The sequence below is a fragment of the Balaenoptera acutorostrata genome, chromosome 11, assembly GCF_949987535.1.
Source record: "Balaenoptera acutorostrata chromosome 11, mBalAcu1.1, whole genome shotgun sequence".
Classification (NCBI taxonomy): domain Eukaryota; kingdom Metazoa; phylum Chordata; class Mammalia; order Artiodactyla; family Balaenopteridae; genus Balaenoptera; species Balaenoptera acutorostrata.
In genome coordinates, this window is record NC_080074.1 from 8,614,949 (window position 1) to 8,642,701 (window position 27,753).

At 55.1% G+C, this 27,753-nt stretch overlaps 2 protein-coding genes across 17 annotated transcripts in view; one reads left to right on the forward strand and one right to left on the reverse strand.

Moving 5' to 3' along the window:
* Nucleotides 1-7,816, forward strand: part of MRTFA (myocardin related transcription factor A) — a 126,949-nt gene extending 119,133 nt beyond the window's left edge. For 4 of the 8 annotated variants that reach the window (XM_057556746.1, XM_057556742.1, XM_057556744.1 and 1 more), the window contains 5 exons: nucleotides 892-2,112; nucleotides 2,557-2,652; nucleotides 3,040-3,192; nucleotides 3,486-3,546; nucleotides 6,274-7,815. In XM_057556746.1, the coding sequence (XP_057412729.1) occupies nucleotides 892-2,112; nucleotides 2,557-2,652; nucleotides 3,040-3,192; nucleotides 3,486-3,546; nucleotides 6,274-6,776 (2,034 nt within the window). In that variant the 3' untranslated portion in view covers nucleotides 6,777-7,815. Of the gene's footprint in view, nucleotides 1-891; nucleotides 2,113-2,556; nucleotides 2,653-3,039; nucleotides 3,193-3,485; nucleotides 3,547-6,273 lie in introns of all 8 variants that reach the window. The other 4 variants (XM_057556739.1, XM_057556740.1, XM_057556738.1 and 1 more) reach the window with 2 other exon arrangements.
* Nucleotides 7,817-8,013: 197 nt separating this feature from the next.
* SGSM3 (small G protein signaling modulator 3) overlaps nucleotides 8,014-27,753 on the reverse strand; it is a 34,715-nt gene continuing 14,975 nt past the window's right edge. The window contains exons 2-22 of one of the 9 annotated variants that reach the window (XM_057556754.1): nucleotides 17,877-17,995; nucleotides 17,267-17,352; nucleotides 16,768-16,834; nucleotides 14,572-14,768; nucleotides 14,392-14,499; nucleotides 13,443-13,586; nucleotides 13,015-13,210; nucleotides 12,512-12,657; nucleotides 12,012-12,236; nucleotides 11,603-11,657; nucleotides 11,305-11,432; nucleotides 11,051-11,206; nucleotides 10,856-10,910; nucleotides 10,620-10,669; nucleotides 10,295-10,447; nucleotides 10,082-10,152; nucleotides 9,902-9,950; nucleotides 9,740-9,825; nucleotides 8,910-9,032; nucleotides 8,762-8,822; nucleotides 8,014-8,554 (exon numbers count right to left, since the gene is read on the reverse strand). In XM_057556754.1, coding sequence (XP_057412737.1) covers nucleotides 8,474-8,554; nucleotides 8,762-8,822; nucleotides 8,910-9,032; nucleotides 9,740-9,825; nucleotides 9,902-9,950; nucleotides 10,082-10,152; nucleotides 10,295-10,447; nucleotides 10,620-10,669; nucleotides 10,856-10,910; nucleotides 11,051-11,206; nucleotides 11,305-11,432; nucleotides 11,603-11,657; nucleotides 12,012-12,236; nucleotides 12,512-12,657; nucleotides 13,015-13,210; nucleotides 13,443-13,586; nucleotides 14,392-14,499; nucleotides 14,572-14,768; nucleotides 16,768-16,834; nucleotides 17,267-17,352; nucleotides 17,877-17,883 — 2,244 coding nt within the window. In that variant the 5' untranslated portion in view covers nucleotides 17,884-17,995 and the 3' untranslated portion in view covers nucleotides 8,014-8,473. Of the gene's footprint in view, nucleotides 8,555-8,761; nucleotides 8,823-8,909; nucleotides 9,080-9,739; nucleotides 9,826-9,901; nucleotides 9,951-10,081; nucleotides 10,153-10,294; nucleotides 10,448-10,619; nucleotides 10,670-10,855; nucleotides 10,911-11,050; nucleotides 11,210-11,304; nucleotides 11,433-11,602; nucleotides 11,658-12,011; nucleotides 12,237-12,511; nucleotides 12,658-13,014; nucleotides 13,238-13,442; nucleotides 13,590-14,391; nucleotides 14,500-14,571; nucleotides 14,769-16,767; nucleotides 16,835-17,266; nucleotides 17,353-17,876; nucleotides 17,996-27,753 lie in introns of all 9 variants that reach the window. The other 8 variants (XM_057556753.1, XM_057556748.1, XM_057556752.1 and 5 more) reach the window with 8 other exon arrangements.

Genomic DNA, 27,753 nt, shown 5'->3' on the forward strand with positions numbered 1-27,753 from the left:
GACCACGGCTGCAGGAGGCAGAGCGGAGCTGCAGCAGAGGTCCGCCTGGCCCTGGTCGTCCGCGGCATTAGCCTTGTCATCGTGGCCATCGCCATTAACGACGCCAGCCAGTGTCTGTCCAGGGCCGCAGGGCTTACTGAGCACTTGTGCACCTCTCGTTTTCCTCAGCCTCTACAGTGCAGTGTGAGAAACGGGGAGTGTTACCCTGGCTTAAGGATGAGCAAGCAGAGGCGTCGAGGGATAGAGAGGTTTGCCTGAGGTCATGGGCCCGGCCGGCAGTAGAGCCAGGGTTGACTCAGGGCTCCACTACAGCACCCGCCCTTTCCATGCGGCCGGCTACTGCCCTGCTGAATCTGCTCTACAAGTGCTGCGTTGGCCTGGGAGAGAGCAGCCCACACTTGGGCCACAGGCTGCGCTCGTGCCCTGGGCTTTGGAGGGTGGGAGACGCCCCAGGCCTGGGCTGTTTTCTCTGCCCTGATCAGAAAGGGGAGTGGATCACATTCTCCCTGGAGAGTTTGTCCTCTGAACCAGTCTGCTCCCTCCCTAGCAAGATGCAGCCCTTTTGGGGGGAGCTGGACACGGGCCTCAGAGTCCTTCAGACCCGGCTCTAACTCCTAGCTCTGCCCATCACCAGCTGTGTGATCTTGAAGAAGTTATTTCACTTTCATGAGCTCAGTTTTCTCATCTGTAAAATCCAGTCAGTTCAATTAAGTATTTATTGAGCACCAGGCACCACGCCCCCAGTGTGAGGACGGCGGGGAGGAGGGGACCAGCCTGGCAGATGCACGTCTCACCCCCCAGGGCTGTGGGAGGCTCAGGTGGTTGATGCACCCGAAGTGGCCATTGGGGTCCAGACAGACGAGGACTGCCCGGCTCTCCACCCCCTTGCAGGTGGCAGAGCTGAAGCAGGAGCTGAAGTTGCGGTCACTGCCCGTCTCGGGCACCAAGACAGACCTGATTGAGCGCCTGCGCGCCTACCAGGAGCAAGTCAGTCCCACCACTGGAGCACCCAAGGCCCCCGCCGCTGCCTCCGTCCTGCCCAAGGCTGGCGAGGTGGTGGTCGCCTTCCCCGCGGCCCGGCTAAGCACAGGGCCCACCCTGGTGGCAGCGGGCCTGGCCCCGGCTGAGGTGGTGGTGGCCACGGTGACCAGCAATGGAGTGGTGAAGTTTGGCAGCACGGGCTCCACACCCCCTGTGTCTCCCACCCCCTCAGAGCGTTCACTGCTCAGCACAGGCGACGAGAACTCCACGCCCGGGGACACCTTTGGCGAGATGGTGACGTCGCCAGTGACCCAGCTCACCCTGCAGGCCTCGCCGCTGCAGATCCTGGTAAAGGAGGAGGGCCCCCGCGCTGGGTCCTGCTGTCTCAGCCCTGGGATGCGGGCAGAGCTGGAGGGGCGTGACAAGGACCAGATGCTTCAGGAAAAGGACAAGCAGATCGAGGAGCTGACCCGCATGCTTCGGCAGAAGCAGCAGCTGGTGGAGTGGCTCAGGCTGCAGCTGGAGCAGGAGAAGCGGGCCCAGCAGCCCACGCCGGCCCCGGCCCCGGCCCCGGCCACGCTTGGTGCCGCAGTGAAGCAGGAGAACAGCCTTGCCAGCTGCCAGCTGAGCAGGCAGCCCCCGGGCCCTGATCACCCCTTCGGCCCCAGCCTCGCGGGCCCCACTGCCCACCATGTAGACACTTGTACCCTGGTGCCCTCGGCCGTGGTGGTGAAGCAGGAAGCCGTGCTGCCCGAGCCTGAACCAGTCCCGGCCCAGGTCACTCTTGGCCCCTCAGTGAAGCAGGAGAACAGCCTTGCCAGCTGCCAGCTGAGCAGGCAGCCCCCGGGCCCTGATCACCCCTTCGGCCCCAGCCTCGCGGGCCCCGCTGCCCACCATGTAGACACTTGTACCCTGGTGCCCCCGGCCGTGGTGGTGAAGCAGGAAGCCGTGCTGCCCGAGCCTGAACCAGCCCTGGCCCCGCAGCTGCTTCTGGGCCCACAGGGCCCCAGCCTCATCAAGGGGGTCACACCTCCCACGCTCCTCACTGACTCCACAGGGACCCACCTTGTCCTCACCGTGACCAATAAGAATGCAGACGGCCCTGGCCTGGCCAGCGGGAGCCCCCAGCAGGTACCTGGGTGTGGGAGGGGCAGGAGCCCCAGGAGGGTGTGAAGGCACTCTTCGTGACAGCGCCCTGTGCACCAGGCTCCCCCGTGGCCGGGTGGGTTATGCTCGCTTCCTTTAATCTTCCCTTCAACCCTCCGAAACTAGGGATCGCCATCCCGGTGTCACCCAGGAAGGTGCTCAGAGTTGAAAAGGTTGAGGCACCTGTGTGAGGCCCCCAGCCTTGAGGGTGGGGCCACGAGAGCCTGCCCACTGCTCTGGCCCGTTGGCCTCAACCTTTCTGTGCCCAGCCGAGGGCTCCTGAGCAGCCCCACCCAGGCCGGGCCACTTCTGCCCCTGCTCCATGGGGTGGGACAGGCCCAGGGGAGGGTCGGGGAAGCCCCTCCTGGGAGAGACTGAGGGCCGCCAGGCTGGGCCTGATGCGAGCTCCACTCCTCTCCTTCCCCTCAGAGAGGCCAGCTGTCCCCCACCAAGGTGACATTGTCAGCTGGCTCCCTGCTGCTGCCACCCTCGCAGCCCAGACCCTCAACTCAGCCTGGTCCAAAGGTGAGGCTGCTTTAGGCTTTGTGTGGCCTCTCAGCCCTGCCGAGCTGGGGGTCAGGGGGGCAGTGACAGGACTCGGGTACTCAGGAAGGGACACAGGCCCCTGAGCAGCCTCAGGCAGAAACTCCAGGGGGGAGAGGGGGAATCAGCCCAGAGACCCCCTCTGCCCCGTGTGGCTTATACCAAATCCCAGGGAGCCAGTCACCCTCTGTAGGGTCAGAGGTCAGGGCCTCCCCCATCCCACATCCCTTCTTCCTCGGGGGCTTCCGCGAAAGCTCTCCGAGAGCCAGTGCAGGTGGCAGAGCTGCCCGCCTTGCCTGCCTGGAGTGTGTGGGCCCTGGGCTGTCGCCCTCGCCCCAGCCACTGGTTCCCTCCCTTTCTCCTGTCTAGCTCTTGTCCCAGCCTGGCTCTCCAGCCCCTAGCCCCCCAGGCCAGAGGGACCTGGAGCACCCGCCACAGCCCCTTTTTGGGCCCCGCACTTCTCTGCCGAAGAAGGAGCCACCTGGCTATGAGGAAGCTGTGAGCCAGCAGCCCAGACAGCAGGTAAAGAGGGTGGACCGGGGCCTGGCTGGGCTGGGCTGGGCTGGGCTCCCACAGTCCCCCGGGCCTGGCTGGAGGGTGGGGCAGGCAGGAGCCAGCCTCGCAGGTCAGAGAGGCCTTGGAGAGCAGCCGTCGGGCAGGAGTGAGTGTGGGCTCCAGGAGCCTGAGTGCAGGCCGCCGGGCTCTGTGGGCCTGGCTGCTGGCTCAGGGCCACAAGGTAGGGTCTGTGCCCTGAGCCAGGCTGGGGGCCCTCTTGTTCTAGACTTCCATCTCGTTTTCTTATTTTTGTGCCACAGGAAAATGGTTCCTCAAGCCAGCAGATGGATGACCTGTTTGACATTCTGATTCAGAGTGGAGGTAAAGTCCAGACCTGCCACTCTGCTCCCCGACCTCCTCCTTTCTTCGCAGGTTGTCTCCATTCCTAGGCTGGTTGGTTATTGGGTTTGGTTTCGGTTTTTTTTTTTTTTTTTTTTAATGCTTTATTTTATACTTTTTTTAAAAATTTATTTATTTATTTATTTATTTATGGCTGTGTTGGGTCTTCGTTTCTGTGCTAGGGCCTTCTCTAGTTGCGGCAAGCGGGGTCCACTCTTCATCGCGGTGCGCGGGCCTCTCACTATCGCGGCCTCTCTTGTTGCGGAGCACAGGCTCCAGACGCGCAGGCTCAGTAGTTGTGGCTCACGGGCCTAGTTGCTCCGCGGCATGTGGGATCTTCCCAGACCAGGGCTCGAACCCGTGTCCCCTGCACTGGCAGGCAGATTCTCAACCACTGCGCCACCAGGGAAACCCTGGTTTCGTTCTTGAACACGATGCTCGGCAGGCCTGGTGCTTTGGATGCGGTAACATGTGAGACGCGTCCCTTCTCCGAGGCCTGGGCAGGGACTCCCTGGGGTGCCGTCCTCGACACACGTTTGCCTGACCCTGACCTGCTGCGTGGCCAGCGCCGTGCCTGCAGCCCAGGGCGTAGCAGTGAGCAAGAGAGACGTTTGCCTTGGCGGGGTTTATAGCCCAGTGTGGGGAGATGAATGGTGAATGAAATAAGTAAATTATCGTATGTCAGACAGGTGTTAGGAAAAGCCGGGACGGGAAGGGTCGCAGGTGCGAGGGGTGTCAGGGTCAGCCTTGCCGGGCAGGTGCAGTTTAGCCGCAGGCGTCCCTGGGGAGCTCCTGAGCCTGCAGGGCTGACGGGCGCCGGGGGGCGGGGGTGGGGGGGCGCCAGGGGCAGATTGGGAGGCTTGGTGGGTGCCGGGCGGAGGCCCATGGGCTCTGGGTGACACTGGAAGCCATGGCACAGCTTTGAGGGAAGGGTTGCCCCGCTGGAAGGGCAGGAGCAGGGAGGCAGGTGCGGTGGTCCAGGCGCGAGCGGGGTGTGTGGGCCGGGAGTCAGCGGTGAAGTGCGGAAGGGCTGGAATCTGGGTGTATCTTGGAGAGAGCGCCAGTATGGTTTCCTCACGGCTTAGGTGTGTGGCGAGGGGACCCCAGGGCAGCCAAGGATGAGGCCGAGGGTGTGGGGAGTTACTGGGTGCAGCAGCATGAGCGCCGGGGGCGTGGGCCGGGGCAAGTGGTGGCCGCGTCAGTCGCAGCCTCAGTCCCTAGACAGCCAAGTGGAGGGCCACATGGCCAGCCCGGGCAAGGTCTGGGCTGAGTCAGGAGTTGGGGAGTTGTTGGCGTCCAGGGGGGCGTTCAGAGCAGTGAGGCAGGGCGAGGTGGAGGCAGGGGCGCAAGCCAGTGAGGCTGAGCAGCAGGTGGAGGGTGGGAGTGCGCCCTTGAGAGGGTGACGTCCTGAGGCCATGGGCTGCTGATGGGCGGTCAGGGAAGACAAGGACCGAGATCCGGTCCCGGGCTGTGTTATGGTGGCAGCTGGTGACCTCAGCCAGGGTGCTGCAGGGGGGCCAGGGCCAGAGCCTGCTTGAAGCGGGTTGAAGAGGCTGGTGCTGTGGGAGACAGCTGGTCAGGCGTTTATACACTAATTCCCCATTCCTCCGTCCCCCCTCGCGCCCCCGTAACCTCTCTTCTCCTTCCTGTCTCTGAATTGATTATTCTAGATACCTTCTCTAAGTGGAATCATACACTATTTGTCCTTTTGTTTCTGGCTGGCTTCACTTAGCATAATGTCCTCAAGGTTCTTCCGTGTTGTAGCTTGTATCAGAATTTCCTTCCTTTTTGTGGCTGAATAGTATTCCATGGTGTGTATGTACCACATTGTGTTCAGCCCTTCATCCACTGGACATTTGGGTTGTTGCTACCTTTTGGCTGTTGTGAGTAATGCTGTATGAACACTGGTATCTGTTTGAATCTGTTTTCAATTCTTTGGGGTACATACCCAGAAGTGGAATTGCTAGATCATATGGTCATATTCTGTATTTTAATTCTTGAGGAACCACAGAACTGTTTTCCACACAGCTGTGCTGTCTTCATTCATACCAGCAACGCACAAGGGTTCCAGTTGTTCCACATCCTCACCAACACTTATTTCCAAGAAAGTTTTTTGAAAATAGCCAGCCTAGTAGTTGTGAAGTCACATACCTCACTGTGGTTTTGACTTGCATTTCCCTAATGACTAATAACGCTGAGCATCTTTTCACGAGCTTATAGGCCACTTGAATATCTTGTTGGAGAAATGTCTGAGTTGTCTGTCCATTTTTCAGTTGGATTTTGTTGTTGAGTTCTAGTTCTTTATCTATCTATTCTGGATATCATTTACCAGATACATAGTTTGCAGATATTTTCTCCCATTCCATGGGTTCTTTTCACTTGTTTTAATATTTTTGAAGTATAGTTGCTGTGCAGTCTTTTCAGTCTCGATAGTGACCTTTGATGTGCAAAAGTTTAAAACTGTTATGTAGTCCAGTTTATTTTTTCTTCCATTGCCTGTGCCTTTGGTGTTATAACTAAGAAATCATTATTAAACCCAGTGTCATGAAGATGTTCCCTTTTCTTCTAAGAGTTTTGTAGTTTTGGCTCCTAAATTTAGATCTTTGACCCATTTTGAGTTATTTTTTTGTATGTGGTGTAAGGCAGGGTCCCAACAGCAGGTCATCGTCAGGCTGGTTTCTGACACCCATTGACTTTCTTGATTGGCAGAGATCTCAGCAGATTTCAAGGAGCCAGGGAAAGAGAAGTCCCCCCTGACAGCAGCCTGCGGGTCACCCCTGGCCACACAGCCGTCACCGTCCGCCGAGCTCCCTCAGGCTGTCCCGCCTCCATCCGGCTCGCCGGCCCTCCCTGGGCGCCTGGAGGATTTCCTGGAGAGCAGCACAGGGCTGCCCCTGCTGACCGGCGGGCACGAGGGGCCAGAGCCCCTCTCCCTCATCGACGACCTGCACAGCCAGATGCTGAGCAGCTCTGCCATCCTGGACCACCCCCCCTCCCCCATGGACACTTCGGAATTGCACTTTGCGCCTGAGCCCAGTGGCGTGGGCCTGGACCTGGCTGATGGCCACCTGGACGGCATGGACTGGCTGGAGCTGTCGTCGGGCGGGCCGGTGCTCAGCCTGGCCCCGCTCAGCACCACGGCCCCCAGCCTCTTCTCCACAGACTTCCTCGACGGCCACGACTTGCAGCTACACTGGGATTCCTGCTTGTAGCTCTGGGGGCTGCAGAGCCGGGGGCTGGGAGGGCTGGAAAGTCGGAGACCTTGGGAACTCCAGGGAGCTCAGCGCTCTCCTGCCTGATGCAGCCTCTCCACGTGGTCGTGAGTCCTGACAATCACAGGCCCTGCTTTCCCCTCCGTGGGAGGCCGGAGGAGGGTGTCCCCACACCTGGCTCTGGCTCACCAAGGAGAAGAGCTTCCAAGAAGCAGCTCTGGGTCCCACCCTGGGGTTTTGGAGGCCTGGATGGGCCAGGGGCTTCTATTTGACCTCCTTTTGTGAGGTCGGGGTGCACTTGCCTGCTGCAGTTTGCTCAGGAGGCGAGGCTGAAGCAGGGCAAGGGGTGCATGTCCTTCCTTCTCTCCCCCTTCCCTGCAAGGGAAGGAACTGGCTGGGCCTCTACCTCACCACCCTCGTGATGCCAACACCACTGACCCAGGCTTCCCGGGAGGGGGGCTCCCTGCCATGTTAGTGTCTTGGTGTAGTGTAACCATTTAGTGGTTGGTGGCAAACGTTTTCTGTACAGGTGTATATACCTCTATATTATATATCGCCATACATATATACACATATATCTTGGGGGGGGGGGGAGGTGAATGCAGCCCCCCGCCCCCGTTCTGCTCTGTGCACACGGAAGGGCCTGAAGCCACCGCTCCCAGGGCTGAACACAGCTAACCCTGGCCCCACCCATCACTTGTATTTGACATGTAGACGCCTCATCACAGCCTGTGCTGCACCTGTCCTGCTTCCTGCTCCTTATCAGTGCCACGAGGGCGGAGGTGCTTCCTGGCCACCTGCCCACATTCCGTCCCGCTGCCTCACTGCAGCCACCACGGCCCTGGGACAGCAGTGGAGCCAGAGGTGGCCCTCAAGCTATGGCCTCCTCCTGCCCTGGGGCCTGGCCTCCTTTCTGGCCTGTCATTGTCATTCATAGGGGATCAGGGATGGAGTCACCAGAACCAGTGCTGGGACAGAGGTGGGAAAGCTGTGTGAACTTTTTAAAATAAAAACAAAAACCCCACTTGTTAGTCCATCTCGTTCAATCCATGGAAGGGAAGAGGTGGGTGGTGTGGCTGTGTCCTAGGTGTCCTAGCATCTGGGTGCCACGCTGTGACCCTGACTGCACCTCCCCGTGAGGCCACCTCCCATCCCTGGCTGTGCATTCGGGACCACTTCTCCGGGAAGAGCAGAACCTTGGACGCGCAGCTGGCTAGACAGAAGGTGGGAGAGGTGCTTCTCAAAGACAGTTTATTTATAAATCAAAGAGGCCGGGGAGCCTTCAGCCACCCCCACCCTCCTCCTGAGCAAAACCTAACAGAACAGAGGTGGCATGCCACCTCACAAGGTTTTTGTTCAGCACAGTGAACCTGGGGCCCGGGGCCTCTGGTAAAGACCCTGGCCGGGCAGAGCCCTCCCCCGGGCGCTGAGAGTAACAGGCTGAGCCGGGCCCCCACCTTCTGCTCCTGCCACCTGCTGCCCTCCACCAGCACTCTGACACCCAGGGCGGTGTCCCCAGACTCCCAACCACGGTGCCCAGCCAGAGCTCCCAAGTGTGTCCTCCCCTCGACCTTGCAGCTTGGGGTGGGCCCGAGGCTGGCCAGCGCCAGGCTGTTCTCTTCTTGCTTGAGGAAGGGGCCTGGTAGCCAAGGGGTCTGGGGAGGCCTGGGTGTGACGGGGTCCTTGGAGGAAGAGCATCACCCGTCTATGTCCCAGCTGAAAAGGTGGTGCTTCACCAGCATGTCCTGGACGCCCTCCTTCAGGGGCTGCTTCTCCTCCTGCACAGGAACAGCCCTCCTGTCACGGCCACAGGGCACACCACAGGGCCCAAGGGGCCAGAGTGGTTCTCACAGGTGACACCAGCACTCAGGGCCCCCAGGAGGCCTGCCTCAGCACCCACGCGTCTGGGGGAGACCCGCCAGCACGAACACCCACACCGCCCCAGCCGCCATCCCTCCCGGGGAAGGCAGGACCCGACCACCCACCTCTCTCTTTGCAGGAAGTTCCCAGTCTTGGGAGAGGCTAAAGGCGAAGCAGCAGAGGACCCTGGAGGCGGAGGGAGAGGGAGGCTGTCAGCAGCCGCAGGGGGCTCGGCCCGCCCCTCGGCCCACCCCCGGGGCCGGGCCTCCTCACCGCAGCTCGCACTTGATCTGGACCCAGCCGGGGCTGCGCAGGAAGGACCAGGGCTGGTACCACTTCTCCACGGTCGGCAGGCTGGAGCAGAGCACCTCCAGCCACAGGTGCAGGACCTGCTCACTGGCCACAGGCAGGGCGGGGTCGGGGGCGGCTCCAGGCAGAGGGTCCTGAGGACCGTAGGCGGGGCTCTGCCCTCCCGCACCGCACCGCGCTGGGCCACCCCCGCTCCAGGGCCCCTCCCATCCGCACCCCCAACCTCCCTCCGCTTGATGGCCTATGCAGGTGACCCCGCCTCCTTCCCTCTCAGCCACTCTGGCTCCTCCGCGTGGGGAGACGTGCCCAGGGGCCCAAGGTCCCTGTGGCCCCCACCACCCCGGGCCCGGGGGCCTCAGTCCCGCCGGTCAGTCGGGAAGCGACACGCCCGCTCGCTGGCCAGTGGGCCCACGGCGTGTTCCGAGCAGGTCTCGGGGACCCCTGCCCCGCCTCTCCAGGTCAGGGCAGCCTGGAGGCCGCCCCTCTGCTGCATGACAAGTGCAGAAACACCGCACTCAGCCTGGCCAAGGTCCGAGCCTCGCACAAGCCTGCAGCCCCTCCGGCAGGCGCCCCTCCCTAGTTTGCAGCCGCATCCCTGGTGAGCCTTCACTGCTCACCTTGCTGAAATCTGTGCTCCCCAAAACCCGAGCACCAGCCCCGCACCCCAAGCAGTGGCTGGTGGCTGGTCTCACGCTGGAGGAGGGGCTTCGGGAGCCACCCTGGCCGTCTTCCACCTCCGTCTGCCCAGCTCAGGCCCCCCGCGGCCCCCACTCAGCAGCGGCGCAGACACTCACTTGAGCCCCACGCAGATGAGGGAGCGGAGCTTGACGTCCATTTGTGCGTGTGCAGCGTCATGGGTCACGTTAACGGACTGCACAGCCTGGAGGGCACAGCTGTCACTCAGGTGTCCCCAGCTGCCAACCCTGAAGGCCTGTCCCGCCCACGGCCCTGCTTACCCGGTAGAGCAGCTCCTCTGGGGTCAGGACTTTGCCATCTTCATCCAACCTGAAAGGGGGGGACCAAAGCTGCCAGCGCTGCCCTGGTGGGCTCGGGCCGCTCCCTCTCCCTCCTCCACCCCCAGCCCCAGGCTGCCGGGTGACCCTGCCAGGAGGACACCGAGGCCAGGGCAGGGTTACCTGTACGTCTTACACAGCACTAGGCGCGAATACACCGAGTCGAAGTCTCTCTCGACCTCCCGGCCCGCCGCCTGGGGGGCAGGGTGAGTGTCAGGCAATGGGGTAGGTACCAGGTCAAAGCCACAGAGTCCAACTGAGTTCAGGTCACCACCCCACCAGCTCCTGCCACCAGCTCCGCAGGGTGCAGGGGCTCAGGGAAGAGGACTGACTCACCTCCTCGATAAACAGCCAGGGGTGGCAGGCGCCCCCAAGCAGGGAAGGCTTCTTCAGCCCGTGTTCAAACAGGGCCTTCAGGGCCGGGCAGAGGGTCCCTCGCACGAGGTCCGTGACCCCCTCTGTCACAGAATCGTCCCCCGCGATGGAGTACTGAGGGTGGAGGACAGGGTCTGAGACGCCCCAGCCAGCCCCTCCCTGTCCTCACAGCCACTGCCACAAGCCACATGCGCTCGGGACGCAGGCCCTGCAAGGAGGGTGCAGGCCTCGCGGGCCAGAGGCAGCAGCGGCTCCGGGGACGGGCCTGCCTCGTGCGTACCCTCACCTCCTTGCTCCGCTCATCCAGGACTTCCACGAACTTTGCTGGAAACCAGCCTGTGGGAGAAGCAGGGCCCGTGAGAAGCAGGCGTCCTGGCGTCCTGATGCTCCCCCCAGTGGGGCTGAGGACACACGGGAGCGACGGAGGCCGCTGTCTGAGCAAACCCAGTGCCCGCTACGGCTTCCCAGCCAGGCCCGCCTTCCCCTTGCCCAGCGTGACACAGGACCAGACGGAGGCCTCACCTCTCAAGCCATTCAGCTCCCCCACCCAGCAGTGCTCGTCCTTCTGGGAGATGATCTGCGGAGGAAAAGGGTGGGAAGCACAGCTCCAGTTGCCTGGCTTCGTCCTTGGCTGGGAGCTCTGGCCACCTGAGGGCTCGGCCAACCTGCCCGTGGCCTCGGGGCTGGCGGGGACGAAGGCGCCCGCTCCCCGCTCACCGTGATGATGTCGTTCTTGCGGAAGCCCAGCTCGTCATCATCGTGGCGCTCGAAGTCCAGCAGGGCCTTGGCCCGGCGTGGGTGGCCCCGCGAGCATGCCACATAGTTCTCGTGGTCCCTCTGGTGGCTCTCCATGCTGTAGTCCGGGCTCAGCTCCTGCTGTGGAGGCAGAAAAGCCCACCGCAAGGGGGCGCTTGGAACAGGGCTAGGGCCCCTGCTTGAGCTGTGTGCACAGCCCGGGACCTGAGGCTCACCACACTGCAGTTCTTGGGGTCTGTGCACTGGAAGTGGCGTGCCACGCGCAGGATGGCTTCCCGGAGGTCGGCCACCAGCTCCGTCTGCTTGATGTTCTTGGCCTTGAGCACCTCCAGGTCGTCCTCCCCTGCGAGGCCCAGAGAGCAATGGCGGCCGTGGCTCAGCCCGGCCCTGTCCCGACTCCAAGGAATCACAGTCCACACGGGATGTGAGACCAGACGCCCCGGGTCTGACTGCCCCTGCCGCCCCGCTCTCGGAGCCCAGTCCAGTGCTTGGCCACCCGCGCGGAGTTCTCACCGAAGAGCAGCGACGTGATGCCAGACTTCCTCCGCTGGGTCCTGCGGCGGACAACCTGCAGGCGGGGAAATCAGGTCGGCGGCGGCCCCAGGCACCCAGCGCCCAGCCAAGTGGATGGCGCCCCAGCACTGGGGACGGTGAGCAGAGCCCTTCCATGCAGAGGCCCGGCCGGCATCTCACTCGTGCCGCCTCCTCTGACATGGCCTCTGAGGCCGGCTCTGAGGCTCAGAAACATATCGTCAGTTCAAATCTGGGTCTGTCCTACGCCCAAACCAGGCGGGTCCCAGCAGAGACGCGCCAAGGACAAGGCGGCAGGTCCCTGCACAGCTGTGGTCTGGCCAGGCCGGGCCCTGGGTGCTGAGCTGGAGGGGACGGTGGTGAGCTGGGGCCTCCTCCCTCACGGGCCCACCTGAGAGAGGCTGGCGGTGGGGCTGGCGCCCAGGAGCTGGCCCTGGTCGGCTAGGAGGTAGGCCAGGTGCTTGCGGCGCTGGCTCTCCACGGCCACGTCAGTGAGGGAGCCCGCCAGCCGCATGGCTTCCCCCAGCAGCAGGTCCGCGTCCTCCATCTGCGACGGTATGTCCGACAGCGTGTTGAAGATGGAGGCCGAATTCTCCGACTGGATCAGCTCCTCCTCCTGGGCCATGCGAGGGGCGAGGGGGGCGCGGTCACTGCCTGGCTGACCCCAGTCATCGGCCTCAGGCACGTGTGACTTCCCTGGATGGTCCAGCTGAGGACAGGGAGGCCCTGCCCCAGGAGAGAGACCTCCCTCCTCCCCGGGGCCTCTCCAGAGGGGCCAGGGCTCAGGCCACATGACACTGAGGCCCGGACTGGAGCAGAGGTGGAGGGAGGGCAGACCCCGAGGAGGCTGCCAGGACAGCTGCCTCTGGCACCCGGGGCTCCGGCCTTCACCTTGAGGCGCAGCATGCCCAGCGTGGTCTGGAACAGCACCAGGGAGCCCTCGTAGAAAAACAGGTCCCAGAGGCGCAGCAGCAGCCTGATGTGCACCACGCTGGCGAAGGCCGTGAGGAACCAGTGCAGTGTGATGAGGGACAGCTCTGTGGACACACACCAGAGGCCCTGAAGCTGGGACCAGGGACGGCCGGTGCGGAACAGCCAGAGAGGAGGGGCATCCCCCAGGCACGCAAGCCATGGAGGAGGTGGAGCGGATCTCCCAAAGCAGCAAGGGGCCATGCTTGCTCCACGGCAGAGAGGAGGCGGGGCGTCAGGGACCGTCAGAGAACAAGAGAGCAACGAAGGCAGCGTGAGTGGCCGTCGTCAGATGAGCTCCTTTCCTCCCCCTGAGCTGTCAGCTGCCCCATCCTCAGCTGGGTCCTGAGGCCTCAGATGTGCAGCACCTGAGCCAGAGCTCGGGACCCCCTGACCCCAGAGCAGAGGTGGGCTCGGGCCCTTACCGATGTCATGCTCCTGGAGCAGCCTGTCCAACCGAGGCAGGTACTGGACGATGAGGTGGCGCAGGAGCCGCTGGTCGGTCTGGACGCCCAGCAGGGTGGTGCTGAAGTAGGAGGCGGGGAGCAGGTCCTCGATGATGGCGCACATCATCCAGAAGGCGTCCTCCTCCTCCAGGAACAGCAGGAGGCAGGCAGCCACCTGGCCGGGGCAGGGGGTAAGGGGCCTCTGCCCAGGTGTCCGTGCAAATTAGAAGAGGCACCCCCTCGGGGGTGACCGGTTAGAACAAGGCGGCCTCTGGTGGAGGGGGGGGGCGGGTCACACCACAGACCGCATGCCTGCCTCAGGCTTGGAACCCCTCCCTGCTTGGGGACCCCCCCCCCACTCCACCCCCTTCTCCAGGCCTACTGCCCCCGTCCCGCGCTGTGCTCACCATGCCCGTGCCCTGGCAGTAGCCGATCTCTGGGTAGAGCCAGGCCAGCGCTCGGAGCACCCTGCGCAGGCGGGGTACGCCCACGCTGCTCACGTGGGCGAAGCAGGCATTGCTGGGCATGGTGCGGAGCAGGTCCTTCTCAATCTGCTGGCAGCCCGCCCACAAGAGCCTGTGAGGCACAGGAGCAGGCGCACAGCCTCCGCACCCCTGACACCGAGACCCCCGGGAAGGAGGCCGGGGGCCCCTGTGTGGGGCAACCTCAGGTTGGCTTCTCTCCCAGGAATGGGCATTCCTCAGGCTCTGGGTCAAAGTCACCCTCCTCCCTTCAGGATTAGAGCCCAGCTGGTGTGCAGCCGGTGCCACGTGCTTCACGGGGGAGCCTCTGAACATAAAATTACAGATTCCCGGGCCTCAAACCACAGTTGTGGAATGAGGATCTCTGGAATGAAGCCTGGAAACCTGTATTTAAAATCTCCAGGGGAGGGGCTTCCCTGGTGGTCCAGTGGTTAAGAATCCGCCTTCCAATTCAGGGGACGTGGGTTCCATCCCTGTTCGGGGAACTAAGATCCTACGTGCCACGGGGCAACTGAGCCCGCGCGCCACAACTAGAGAAAAGCCCACGTGCCGCCAATGAAAGATCCCACGTGCTGTAACTAAGTCCCGACAGAGCCAAAATAAATAAATGAATAAATAAAACAAACAAAAAAAATCTCCAGGGGATCCTAATGTGCACCGGTCCAGTGGCCTTTTTGACAATCCCTCCCCCCACGCCCCGCCCGGGCCCCCCGCCACAGAGGGACCAGGAGGAAGCTGGCTGGCTCCAGGCACACGTCTGTAGGTGCAAGGACTGCCCAGGGCTGCCTCACGGCTGCTGAGCTCTGCCCAGCTCTCCCGGGCCCCCCCGAAGGGCCTCCCCCTGCCCCCCCACCCCCCGCAAACAGGGCCCCACCTGCTTGGCAGCAACGGTCTCGTCATTGGCGCTGTCCTTCACGATCTCTCGGTAGGACAGCTCGGAGTTCCTCTTCTTCTGCAGGGCCCCGGAGAGCCGCATCCACAGCTGATGGGGGGAGCACGGCGCTCAGTCCCCAGGGAGCCCCGAAGCCCTCGGCCCCCGCGGGCCCCGCCTCACCTGCGGCCTCATGCTGTGGGGCACCCCGGCCAGCACCAGGGAGCGGAGCTTCTCCGAGCGGGGCAGGGAGATGGCAATCTTGTCCCAGGTGAGGTCCCCCACGTCGTGGTTGTGGGTGAACTCCAGGTGGGCCTGCCAGCGCAGCCTCTGGGGGGGGTCCTCCAGCAGCTGGCCTGGGCGGAGGGCGCCGTCTGCGCCTGTGGGGGAGGAGGGAGAGCGACCCCCGCCGCCTGTGCCCCGAGAGCAGAGGACTGGGCTCTGGGTCCGCCGCCTGGATCTCACCACCTTTCCAAGCATCTCCCGTGGCACCCCGAACAGTCAGCGCGAGCTCTTCGCTTTCACCCCCAAACCAGACCCACGAGGCCACCCCCCACCAGGTGTTCAGGCTCCTCCTCTTCGGAGCACAGGCAGAACCTCGGCTCTCACGCCCCTCCGACCACGGCCCTAGTCCAAGCCGACAGCCTCCTCACTGGCCTCCTAGTGCTGCCCTGCCTCCCTAGAGGCTGCCCACAGCCCCGTCACAGCTCAGAGCCTCTCACGCAGATACAGAGCCCGAGCCCCGCCTCCTCGCGCCCTGCTCCCTCCACCCCAGCTCCTTCCCACAAATCCACTCCCGCCTCAGGGCCTCTGCACCTGTTACTCCCCTTCCTGGCCACACTCACTGCCCCACTTCCTCCCAGTCTCTGTTCAAACGTCTCCCACCTCCCCTCCTCTCCCAGCCTCTTCTTGCCCCCAGCATACATTTGTTTGTTTACTGCCTAGGAACTCACGAGGCCAAGACCACCTCTGGCTCTGTTTGAGGCACTGGGGATGCACAGTGGGGCGGGGCCACCCCACTGAGCCTCATCCTTACTCATCCTAAAGCCATGCCCTTGGCCTCCACTTTCTGAAACTTCACCTTCAGTGAATTCACATAAAGTGCACAAACTTTAAGTGTACACTTTGTTGAGTATCAATAAACAAATGTCTAAACACTGACAGTCTAAACGCTGTCCCCATCAAGATACAGAATACTTCCATCATACTAGAAAGTTCCCTGTGCTCCTCTCAGGCCCAGCTTTTACCTTCTAAATATCTGCCTGCAAACTAGAGAACAAGGAAGACTCATCAGAACTGGGAATATGAGTGACCTGAAGATGACTGGTCTCAGTCAGTCAGTTAACATCTGGTTGGTAACAGGCTACCCTGGGTTCTGGCAGACGGCTTTCCAACAGCCCACTCGACAACAACAGGTGTCTTTACAGTAGAAAATAATGGAAATGGCCTAGGGGCCCACTCACAGAAGAATGGTTATAAAAATATGATGACAGGGACTTCCCTGGTGGCGCAGTGGTTAAGAATCCGCCTGCCAATGCAGGGGACATGGGTTCAAACCCTGGTCTAGGAAGATCTCACATGCCGCGGAGTAACTAAGCCCGCGTGCCACAACTACTGAAGCCCGCGTGCCTAGAGCCTGTGCTCTGCAACAAGAGAAGCCACCGCAATGAGAAGCCCGCGTACAGCAACGAAGACCCAATGCAACCAAAAATAAAAATTTTTTTTTAAATTAAAAAAAAATATGATGACAAATCTATTATAATTACAAGGACAGTACACAGCCACTGAAAAACATGCTTTAAAGAGGTCTTAACGGACAGAAAAAATGCTCATGGAATAATGTTAACAGATATAAGAGCAATATAAAAACATATATATGATATCATCTTAGTTATGAAAAGTTACATATGGATACACACAAAGCCAGGAAAAAAATACATTGAAATGTCAGCAGTTATCTTCAGGTTGTCGGATAATGGGTTGTTTTAATCTTTATATCTTGATGTAGTTTTAAAATTCTCTATAATGAACATTATTGCTTTTATTATCATATGAAGATCAATAAAATTAATCTTAAAAAAAAAAAACCCAGGGAATTCCCTGGTGGTCCAGTGGTTAGGAGTCGGTGCTTTCACTGCCAAGGGCGTGCGTTCAATCCCTGGTTGGAGAACTAAGACCCCACAAGCTGCGCAACACGGCAAAAAAACCCCAAAGGATTCCAGATACTTATAACAGCATCACCATCAGGTGTGGCTCTGTCCTTGCTTCTGGAACATCTGGGTAAAACATCTAGAGCCCGAGGCCACAGCAGTGTAATCAGTCACTGGAGCTGGTCCTCCCCAAGGAAGTGGAGAGATTACACCCGAGGGGCTGTCTCACCTTCCTTGTCCACGCGGAAGCCGAACTCATCATAGCAGAACTCTGGTTGCTCCACTGCCTCTTCCTTCTAGACCCAGGAGTAGGAAGAGTCAGCCTGGGGCTACGTGCACTGCTGCCATGCCTCCCAGCCTCCCTCAGACCAAAGGCCACCCTTCCCTGAAGCTTCTGTGGTCATCACTCAGCTACCGGGGCCACGACCCTCTTGAATTCTCCCAGAGTTTTCCTCAGAGGTCAAAGATAAAATCAAGGCAAGAAACACGTTTTATGTATTTCTGTGTCCCCATAATACTGAGAGCAGAGTGCCATACTTGTTCCCCAACCTAATGCCCGAGTCACAGGGAACATGGAGCTAAGATGCTGTCTCTGATGGGGGCTTCTAACCCTGTGTGAATACGGGCGAGTGGCCCCCCTCCCAGGATGCCTGCAGCGGGCAGTGGGTCCCCTTGGGTGCCCCAGCGTGGGAGCAGAGCCACTGGCGCCCGCTGGCTGACTGCTGTACCTGTGTGTACTTGGCCAGGATCTCCTGGGGCCACATGCTAGGAGTCAGGGCTGAGAAGGGGCCACTGGCAGAAGGTATGTGGCTTCCTAAAACCAAGGAGGACCAGGAATAGGAGATGAAGAAAATGCAGAGCACTCAGGGGGAAAATTCAAGTTGAGACACCCCCTCTCCCTTCCTCTCCCCCCCATCCCACCCCCAGAGTGCCAGCATTAAAGGACTGGACCATCTAGAGTGGGATGGATGGGGGAGGGAAGAAACCTAGCAAATTACAACTTTCTGGAGGAAGGAAAAGGAAGCCAGCAGTGTGTTACAAGACATAACCAGACTTCATCTCCTTGCCTCTCCCTCCACCTTTGAGTGAGGATTTGCAGGCTGGAAGGAGAGGACAGGGATTCAGGAAAACTGAGAAGAGAGTTGCAGTAACTCTCCCAGATGCCCATCAGACGACTTCCTCCTTCCTCCACCTCTTACCTGGATGGTCCACGTGACCCTCGAAGGTCCGTGGAAAACAAGCCTGCTTCCCTCCCACCGGGGTGTCCTCCTGGATAAGACCCCCCTTCCCCCTGGAGAGCCTGTCGCCCCATGTCCAAGCCAGGCCCCTGCCTCCCACCTGACATTGTGTGGAGAGGACAGGCAAGTCTTCTGTAGATCCAGACTCAGGAGTTTCCTATCCTAATATCTTACAGCTGGAAGGCTCCTCAAGCTTCATCTGGTCCAGAAACATTTACCCTGGTAGGAGTGCAAAGAGGAAAGTCATTTAACGCAGCCCCTTCTCCTGGGAGTCTTTTCTACCCGACTCTGATTTGCTGGCCCAGAGGTGGTGGGGAGGTAAATCCTGGCCACTGTTTGACAGGGAAGGAAAAGTTACACTTGAAAGAAAAAGCCTCCTATTCTGAACATTTCATCCGAGAGCATACACTTTGAAGAAGCTACAAAACTATTGTTCTCCAACAGCTCTGTGAGCCAAGAGGAGGGTCTGCTCAGTTCCCATACTACTAAGGAAGGAGAGGATCACACAGACAGACTTCCTCATGCTCTGTACTCAGGCAAATGTTTCTTAAAAAAGAAAACAAAAACCAGCCACCACCAAAACTTCCATGAACAGGTTCCTCTGAGCCAGAAGTTTTGAGGAATCACTTAGGTACAACACTTCTGACTCAGTGCCTCCACTCACCCGACACCGACGTTTCCACTTCATCCACCAGTCTGCTCGACTACACCTTCCAGCACCTCACAGCTGGGCAACTAGGAAATTGCCATCTAAGTCTCTCATGTCACTGTTTAACCCCTGCCTCCCTCCTATTTTTGTCCTCTTAAAAAATGACTCAACAATTAAAAAGACAAACAGCCCAATTTAAAAATGGGCATAAGGGGACTTCCCTGGTGGTCCAGTGGTTAGGACCCCACACTCCCAACGCAGGGGGCCTGGGTTCGATCCCTGGTCAGGGAACTAGACCCCGCATGCCACAACTAAGAAGTCCTCATGCCACAGCTAAAAGATCCCGTGTGCCACAACTAAGATCCAGAGCAGCCAAAATAAATAAATAAATAAATATTAAAAAGAAATAAAAACGGGCATAAGATTTAAATAGACATTTCTCCAAAGAAGAGACATAAATGGCCAATGAGCAGGTAAAAAGATGCTCGACATCATTAGTCATCAGGGAAATGCACATCAAAACCACCATGAGATTCCACTTCACACCCACGAGGACGGCATACTGGAGACAAAAGTCTTTTTTTTTAATATTTTATTTTATTTATTTTTGTCTGCACTGGGTCTTCGTTGCTGCGCGCGGGCTTTCTCTAGCTGCAGCGAGCAGGGGCTACTCTTCATTGCAGTGCACGTGCTTCTCATTGCGGTGGCTTCTCTTGTTGCAGAGCACGGGCTCTAGGCATGCGGGCTTCAGTAGTTGTGGCACGTGGGCTCAGTAGTTGTGGCTCATGGGCTCTAGAGCACAGGCTCAGTAGTTGTGGGCCACAGGCTTAGTTGCTCCGTGGCGTGTGGGATCTTCCCGGATCAGGGCTCGAACCCGTGTCCCCTGCATTGGCAGGCGGAGTCTTAACCACTGCGCCACCAGGGAAGTCCCTGGAGACAAAAGTCTTAAGAGCAGTGTTTGGCCATATGGGATGAATACACTTAGGCACATAGCTCCTGTTTGTCCTACAGCAGTAGGCACCTGCCATTAAAACTTATCTTCAACATCAAAAAAAAAAAAGACAACAGTTAGTGTTGGTGAGGATGTGGTGAAACTGGAAGCCTCATACTCTACTGGTGGGAATGTAAAATGGTGGGCTGCTATGGAAAGTACTCTTGACAGCTCCTCAAAAGGTGAAACACAGAGTTACCACATGACCCGGGAATTCTGCTCCTCGTTATTTACCCACAAGAAATGAAAGCAAGTGTCCACACAGAAACTTGTACTTGGATGTTCACAGCAGAATTACTCATAGCCAAAAAAGCAGAAACAACCCGTATGTCCAAGAACCGATGAAGGGATATATGAAATGCATAGATATCCATACAATGGAATATTATTCAGCTATAAAAAGGAATGAAGTGCTAATAATGCTATAACACAGGTGAACCTTAAGAATATTATGCTCAGTTAAAGATGCCAGTCACAAGAGGATGAATATTGTATGATTCTATTTAAATGAAATGTCCAGAAGAGGCAAATCCCTGGACACAGAAAGTAGCTTAGTGACTGCCAAGGGCTGGAGGAGAGGGGAAGGCACAGTGACTGCTAATGGGTACAGGGTTTCTGTTTGCAGAGATGAAAAGAGTTCTGGAATTGGAGAGTGGTGATAGTTACACAACAGCATAAAATACTCAAACCACTGAATTATACACTTTAAAAATAGCGAACTTTGTACCATGTGAATTATATCTCAATTTAAAAAAAATAAATAAGCCATCAACTGAGGCGTCAGCACTTGGGGCTCCCTCTGACTTCCTATTTCTAGCCTGCTCCTATTAGAACAGGCAAGAGCCTATTATCACCCACTCGAGCTTCAACAGAAATGCAGTTTGAGGGGTGGCTTTCTCAGCCTTTTTCTGAATATGAAGCCTTTTACTTCTAACCATGAAATGAAAGGAAGGTAACATAAATGGAAGGTAACAACGGAGATGTGGGTGAAATATTTTAGGGCAAGTTGCCTTCTAGGTTTTAGAATCATATTCACCTAGGCCTAGACCTCCTTTCACCATTTTTCAGGTGACAGGAGCTCAGAGGTGACAGCTGTTGGCCTCGTCTCCTGTGTGCTGTCTGCTGTTGGGAATTCGGGGTAAATGAGAAGGGTCAGGTGAGTGAGAAAGAAACAAAAAAGGAAAATCAAAGAACCACTTCGAGGGCACTGTGAGAAGCGTGAGAAAACATCACCCTATGGACCCTTTACTCCAGCGAATGTTGAAAAATTGGCACATGAAAAAAATCCCAGTTCTCTTTAAAGACACACTTGCAAATCTGGGGCCAAACAGCTTGTCCCAAGGGCAGCTCAGCTGGGTCACCAACCTCTACTCCTGCCCCCAGACACACCACACTTGCAAATCTGGGGCCAAACAGCTTGTCCCAATGGCAGCTCAGCTGGGTCACCAACCTCTACTCCTGCCCCCAGACACACCCTGACCGGGCCACATTTGGGCTAAATGCCCATCGTGGAGGCTTTGATGCCCAGCTGGGAGGGAGCCCTCTTGCTTCCAGGCAAGCCTTGCTGAGAAACAGATGGCAGAACCCGCTTCCCTAATGGGCCAGCCATCCTAGACTTGTCTGTCTGTTCTGCGTGAGGAAAACGTAACGTCTTCCTTCAGTATAACAGGTATGCGGGGCCTGGTTTGAATCAGAATTCTGTGCTGGATGGAGCAAGTATTTTAACATTAAAGGGACTGAGCTAGAAGTTCTTAAAATCACGTCACCGTTCAGTCCTCACAGCATATTCTGAAGCAGATTATCTCTGGTCCTCACACACGAGAAAACGAGCCTAGAAGAGACGCACGTACAGTCTCCCAAATGGACCCTGATAAATGTGCCCCCTGCACCACCATGCTGGGGAGATGATGTCACTCGGCCACCAGCTTGACAGTGCCAGGAAAGAACCCCGTGCTCGGCCAGGCCACCGCTGGCCTGGAGCCCTGGGCAGGCACACTGCTGGGGCACCAGCGTTCGGAGGGCAAGGCTTCCGAGCTCATCCTCTGCCACCTTTGTGCAGAGGCCGGACACGGCGCTGCGGTTAAAGTGAAGACCTCTCCAGACGGACAGATGTGGATTCAAATCCCGGCTCTGCGGCTCCCCCCTTGTTATAACCTTGGGCACGTTCACGTCACCTCTTTGAGTCTGAGTTTTCTTCTCCACAGACTGGAGTAACAGTACCTATGTCTCACAATGGTTATGAGGATGAAGTGAGAACGCAAAGAGCCCCAGCACACTGACACACAGCGAGTGCTCAGGAAGCATCAGGCAATTAGCAGGAGTCCTCATCATTTCCAGAAAGTTACTGTGAATATCTGGGCCCTCTACACTGAGGTTACTCAAGGCCATATGATACTGCTGATATCCATCCAGCCATTACAACCTGTAAAAACGACAACTTCGTATGGTTCAATGTAACATATGCCAGCTGGGATCATCAGAAAGACTCCTCATCATTGACGCCTCAGAGGTAGTGATTTGGCTGTTTCTTCCAGAAGGGCAGAGAAAGTGTGGAGGAAGCAGGCGTTGTCTATAAGTGGAAGAAAAGAGCTGTCTCTGGCTGTGGAGGACTGAGGGGCCTGGGAAGACAATTCTCAGTCCACAGCTCCCTTTCCCAGCCTTGGCCTGCCCCCCTCATTCATTCACTCAACAGTTACTGAGCACCGCCACGAACCACACATGGTTCTAAGGGTTGAGACGCAACAGTGAAAAACCAAAGTCCCAGCCATTACATCACAGCAGAGAATCAGACAACAAACATAAACACAGCTGTGTTAGATGGTGCTAACTACAGGACTCTGAGGAAAATAAAGCAGGATAAAGTACAGGAGAGTCAGAAGAGAGGAGCCACGTAGCCAACTTAGTCAGGAAAAGCTCTTTGACCATAAGGTGACATCCAAGCAAAGGCCCAAACAAAAGGAAGTAGGAGACCAAGTCCTATGGCTCCTGAGAGAAGGAAGATCCAGGCAGCAGGAGCAGCAGGGTGAAGACAAGGCAGAAACAGAGGTGGCAGGTGAAGTAGCTGCAGGGCAGAGGGGCTGGGGAGGAGCTGGGGAGGGGGAGGGGGAGGGGGAGGGGGAGGAGGAGGAGGAAACAGTGGGAGGTGCAGCCGGCTCAGGAGGGCCTTAGAGTGCAGTACAGAACTGGATCTTATCCTCCTTACAGGAGGGTTCTGAGCAGAGGCAAACCTGAATCTGATTTAGGATTTCAAAGCTCTCTCTGGCTGCTGTGCAGAGAAGACTGCAGGGCAGGAGGGGGTGACACAGTAGGAATGATGTTGGCTTTGCTACCATGGGGACAGTGAGAAACGGTCAGATCTGGATATATTTTAATGAGTCTCTGCAATAATACGTATATGCCATTTCTCTTACCAACTACCCCCTAGTCCCCAAGTTCCCCACAGGAGCCAGAAGTGATACTGCAAACCTGGGCGGGCAGGTTTTTCCAGCCTCCAGTCGCTATGGAGACCTTCCTGAAAGCAGCCATCTGGGGGCTGGCTAAAGCAGCCACGCCACTGGCGGCCCTGCTGTTGTCACAGGGGTACTGAGAGGCAGAAACTTTTGAAAAACAAGAAATATACTGGAGGAAGATTAAAGGACTGTCATCTTTAAGCATGTAAATTTTTAAAAATGCCTTTTGATCCAGTAACTATTCTCCTGGAAACTTATCTTAAGGAAATAATTCAATAGACATGAAAAGGTATGTACATGAAAAGGTCTACTTCAGCACCACCTATACAACAAAAACATGAGGACAATTTACATGTCAAACATTAGGGGAATTAATCAAATCTGGGTATACTGACACGATAAAATGTGATTTAATCATTTCATATTCCAGTTATGGACTTCCGCTTTTGGCCAAGATGGAGTTACAAGGACTGGATTTACTTTCCCAACCTGAACAACTAAAAAGCCAGAAAGATACACGAAACGATGGTTTTCAAACATTGGATGACAGGCAGCACAGGACAGTGAACCCTGAGAAAGAGAAAACAATTGAGCTGAGCCCTGTGACGGCCCACTACCACCTGGAGAGAGTCTGCAGCCAGGACTGGGCACCCAGGAGGGCAGAGGAGCTGAGCTGAGAGCTAGAGGTGGCCAAAGCAGCCTGAAGTTGTAGAGCAGAGACTTGCACAGAGAGCTCCAGAAATCTGCAGAGAGCACCCCCAAATCTTCATGTGAATACTGGTCATAGCGTGTGTGTGAGGAAGCTACCCAAGGTTGGGAAGAGAGCCACCTGCAAGCAACACAAGGAGTAATACCTGAAGCTCACCCTACCGAGTCATTGTGATGTATTTTCCTTTTCAGAAATTGTGGAATGCAATTTGCCCAAACTTTGTTAAGAATTTTTGCATCTATGTTCATGAAGGATGTTTGATTGTAGTTTTCTTTCCTAATAACACCTTTTTCAGGTTTGGTATCAGGATGATATCTGCTTTATAGAATGATTTGGGAAGTAGTCCCCCCTCTTCCATTTTCAGGAAGAGTTTGTGTAGAAACCGGTATTATTTCTTCCTTAAATGTTGAAAGGAAATCACCAATGAAGTCTCCTGTGCCTGGAGTTTCCTTCATGGAAAGATTTTCAACTACAATTTCTTTCATAGAGATAAGGCTACTCAGATTATCTTTATTCCTCCTGAGTGAGCTTTTTTTAAAAAAAATTAATTTATTTATTTATTTTTGGCTGCGTTGGGTCTTTGTTGCTGCGCACAGGCTTTCTCTAGTTGCAGCGAGTGGGGGCTACTCTTCGTTGAGGTGGGCGGGCTTCTCACTGTGGTGGCTTCTCGTGTTGTGGAGCACGGGCTCTAGGTGCACGGGCTTCAGTAGTTGTGGCTTGTGGGCTCTAGAGCGCAGACTCAGTAGTTGTGGCGCACGGGCTTAGTAGCTCCGCGGCATGTGGGATCTTCCTGGACTGGGGCTCGAACCCATGTCCCCTGCATTGGCAAGCAGATTCTGAACCACTGCACCACCAGGGAAGTCCCTTGAGTGAGCTTTGATAGTTTGTGTACTTTCAAGGAATCTGTCCACTATCCAAGTTGTTGAATTTATTGGTAAATTTAGTCCAAAGTATGCAGAAGAAAAAAAAGCAATAAACAATAAAGATAACAGAAATCAATAAAACAGAAAACAAAAAGAGAAAAATAAATGAAACCAAAATCTGTTCCTTTGGAGATCAATAAAATCAAACCTCTGATCAGACTGAACAGGAAAAACAAGAAGACACAGATTACCAATATTATCAGGAATGGAAGAGGATACATTACTACAGATCCTGGAGGCATTAAATGGATAATAAGAGAATATTATGAACAACTTTTGCCAATAAGTTCTACAATACATAAAAACAATACCATCATGACCAAGTGGGATTTATCTTGGGAATGCAAGACTTGTTCAATATTTAAAAAATCAATCAATGTAATTCAGTATATCAACAGACTGAAGAAGAAAAACTATATGATTATCTCAATAGATACAAAAGAAGCATTTGGCAAAAGTCAACATCCATTCATGATAAAAAACTCTCAGAGATCTAGAAATAGAGGAAGCTTCCTTAACCTAATAAAAGGCATCTACAAAAATCCTACAGTTAACATCATACTTAATGATAAATGACTGAATGCTTTCCCCCTAAGATTGGGAACAAGGACAGGATTCAACATAATTCCAATCAAAATCCCAGTAGGAGTCATACAGAGTGAAGTTAAGTCAGAAAGAGAAAAACAAACATGGTATATTAATGCATATATGTGGAATCTAGAAAAATGGTATAGATGATCTTATTTGCAAAGCAGAAATAGAGACACAGACATAGACAACAAATGTATTGATACCAAAGGGGAAAGGGGAGCGTGGGATGAATTGGGAGTTGGGGCTGACATATATACACTACTATATATAAAACAGATAACTAATGAGAACCTACTGTATAGCACAGGGAACTCTACTCAGTGCTCTGTGGTGACCTAAATGGGAAGGAAATCCAAAAAAGAGGGCATATATGTACACGTATGGCTGATTCACTATGCTGTACAGCAGGAACTGACACAGCAGTGGAAAGCAGCTATACTCAAAAAAAAAAAAAAAAAAATCCCAGTAGGATATCTTGCAGAAACTGACAAGCTGATTCTAAAATTTAAATGGATAAGCAAAGGAATCAAAATACTCAAAATAATTTTGAAAGCAGAAAGTTGGAGAACTCACACTACCTGATTTCAATACTTACTATAAAGCTACATGTAGTACAGGTGACACTGGCAAAAGGCAAGACATATAGATCAATGGAACAGAATAGGTAATCCAGAAATAGACCCATACATATGGTCAATTAACGTTATGAATTGAGTTGTGTCCCCCAAAAAAGATATGTTGAAGTCCCAACCCTCAGTACCTCAGAATGTGACCTTATTTGGAGAATGGGTCTTTGCTGATTTAACCAACTTAAGACGACCTCATTAAGGTAAGCCCTAATCCATTATGACTCATGTCCTTATAAAAAGGGGAAATTTGGACACAGATATATATAGAGAGAAAATATGAAGAGACAGGGAGAACACCATGTGAAGCACAGACTGGAATTATGGTGTAATAAGCCAAGGAACGCCTGGGGCGTAGAAGCTGGAAGAAGCAAGGAAGGATCCTCCCCTACAGGTTTCAGAGTGAGCATGGCCTTGCCGACACCTTGATTTCAGATTTCTGGCCTCCAAAACAGTGAGACAGTATTACTGTTGTTCTAAGTCACCCACTTTGTGATACTTTATTATGGCAGCCCTAGGAAAGTAAATAATTAATTTTCAACAAACATATAAATGCAATTCAATGGAGAAAGGATAGTCTTTTCAACAAATGGTCCTAGAAGAATCACTACAAAACTTCTAGAAGAAAACATAGGAAAAAATGTTTGTGACCTTGGTTAGGCAAAGATTTCTTAGATATTGCACTAAAAGTATGATCTATAAGAGAAAAAACGTGATTAAATTAGACTTTATCAGAAGCCATTGGTGGTAGAAAATATGTTCAAATCACACATTTAATAAAGAACATGTATCTAGAATATAAGGAGTTCTCTAAACTCAGTGAGCTGGAAACAAACAATCCAATTAAAAATATAAAATGGGCGGGACTTCCCTGGTGGTCTAGTGGTTAAGAATCCACCTTCCAATGCACAGGACACGGGTTCGATCCCTGGTAGGGGAACAAAGATCCCACATGCCGCAGGGGCCACAACTACAGAGCCCATGTGCTCTGGAGCCTGCGTGCCACAGAGAGAAGCCCGTGCGCCACAACTTGAGAGAAGCCCGTGCGCCACAACTTGAGAGAAGCCCGTGCGCCACAACTTGAGAGAAGCCCGTGCGCCACAACTTGAGAGAAGCCCGTGCGCCACAACTTGAGAGAAGCCTGTGCGCCACAACTTGAGAGAAGCCTGTGCGCCACAACGAAGAGCCCACATGCTGCAACGAAGACCCAACACATCCAAAAATTAATAAATAAATATTAAAAAAAAATAAAATGGGCAAAAGATTTGAACAGAAACATTAACAAAGAAGATATACAGATGACAAGCATACAGAAAGATACTTAACATCATTAGTTATTAAGGAATGCAAATTAAAACCACAATGAGATATTACCGTACACATATTAAATGGCTTAAATTAAAAAACAAACCACCTGACAATATTAAGTGCTGATGAGGATTCAGAGCAACTAGAACCCTCATACACTGCTGGTAGAAATGCAAAATGGTACCACAATTTTGGAAGAAGGTTTGGCAGTTTCTTATAAAGTTAGACATGTACTTACCACACAACCCAACAAACCCACTCCTAGGTATGTTTATCTAAGGAAAATGAAACTTTTGTTTACACAAAAACCTGTATGTAAACGTTTACGGCAACTTTATCTGTGACTGCCAAAATCTGAAATCTGAAAACAACTCAAACGTCCTTTAACTGGTAAATGGATAAAGAACTGTGGTATGGGCTTCCCTGGTGGTGCAGTGGTTAAGAATCCGCCTGCCAATGCAGGGGACACAGGTTTGAGCCCTGGTCCGGGAAGATCCCACATGTCGCGGAGCAACTAAGCCTGTGCACCACAACTACTGAGCCTGTGCTCTAGAGCCCGTGAGCCACAATTGCTGAAGCCCACGCACCTAGAGCCCGTGCTCCACAACAAGAGAAGCCACTGCAATGAGAAGCGCGCGCACTGCAACGAAGAGTAGCCCCCGCTTGCCGCAACTAGAGAAAGCCTGCGTGCAGTAACAAAGACCCAATGCAGCCAAAAATAAATAAGTAAA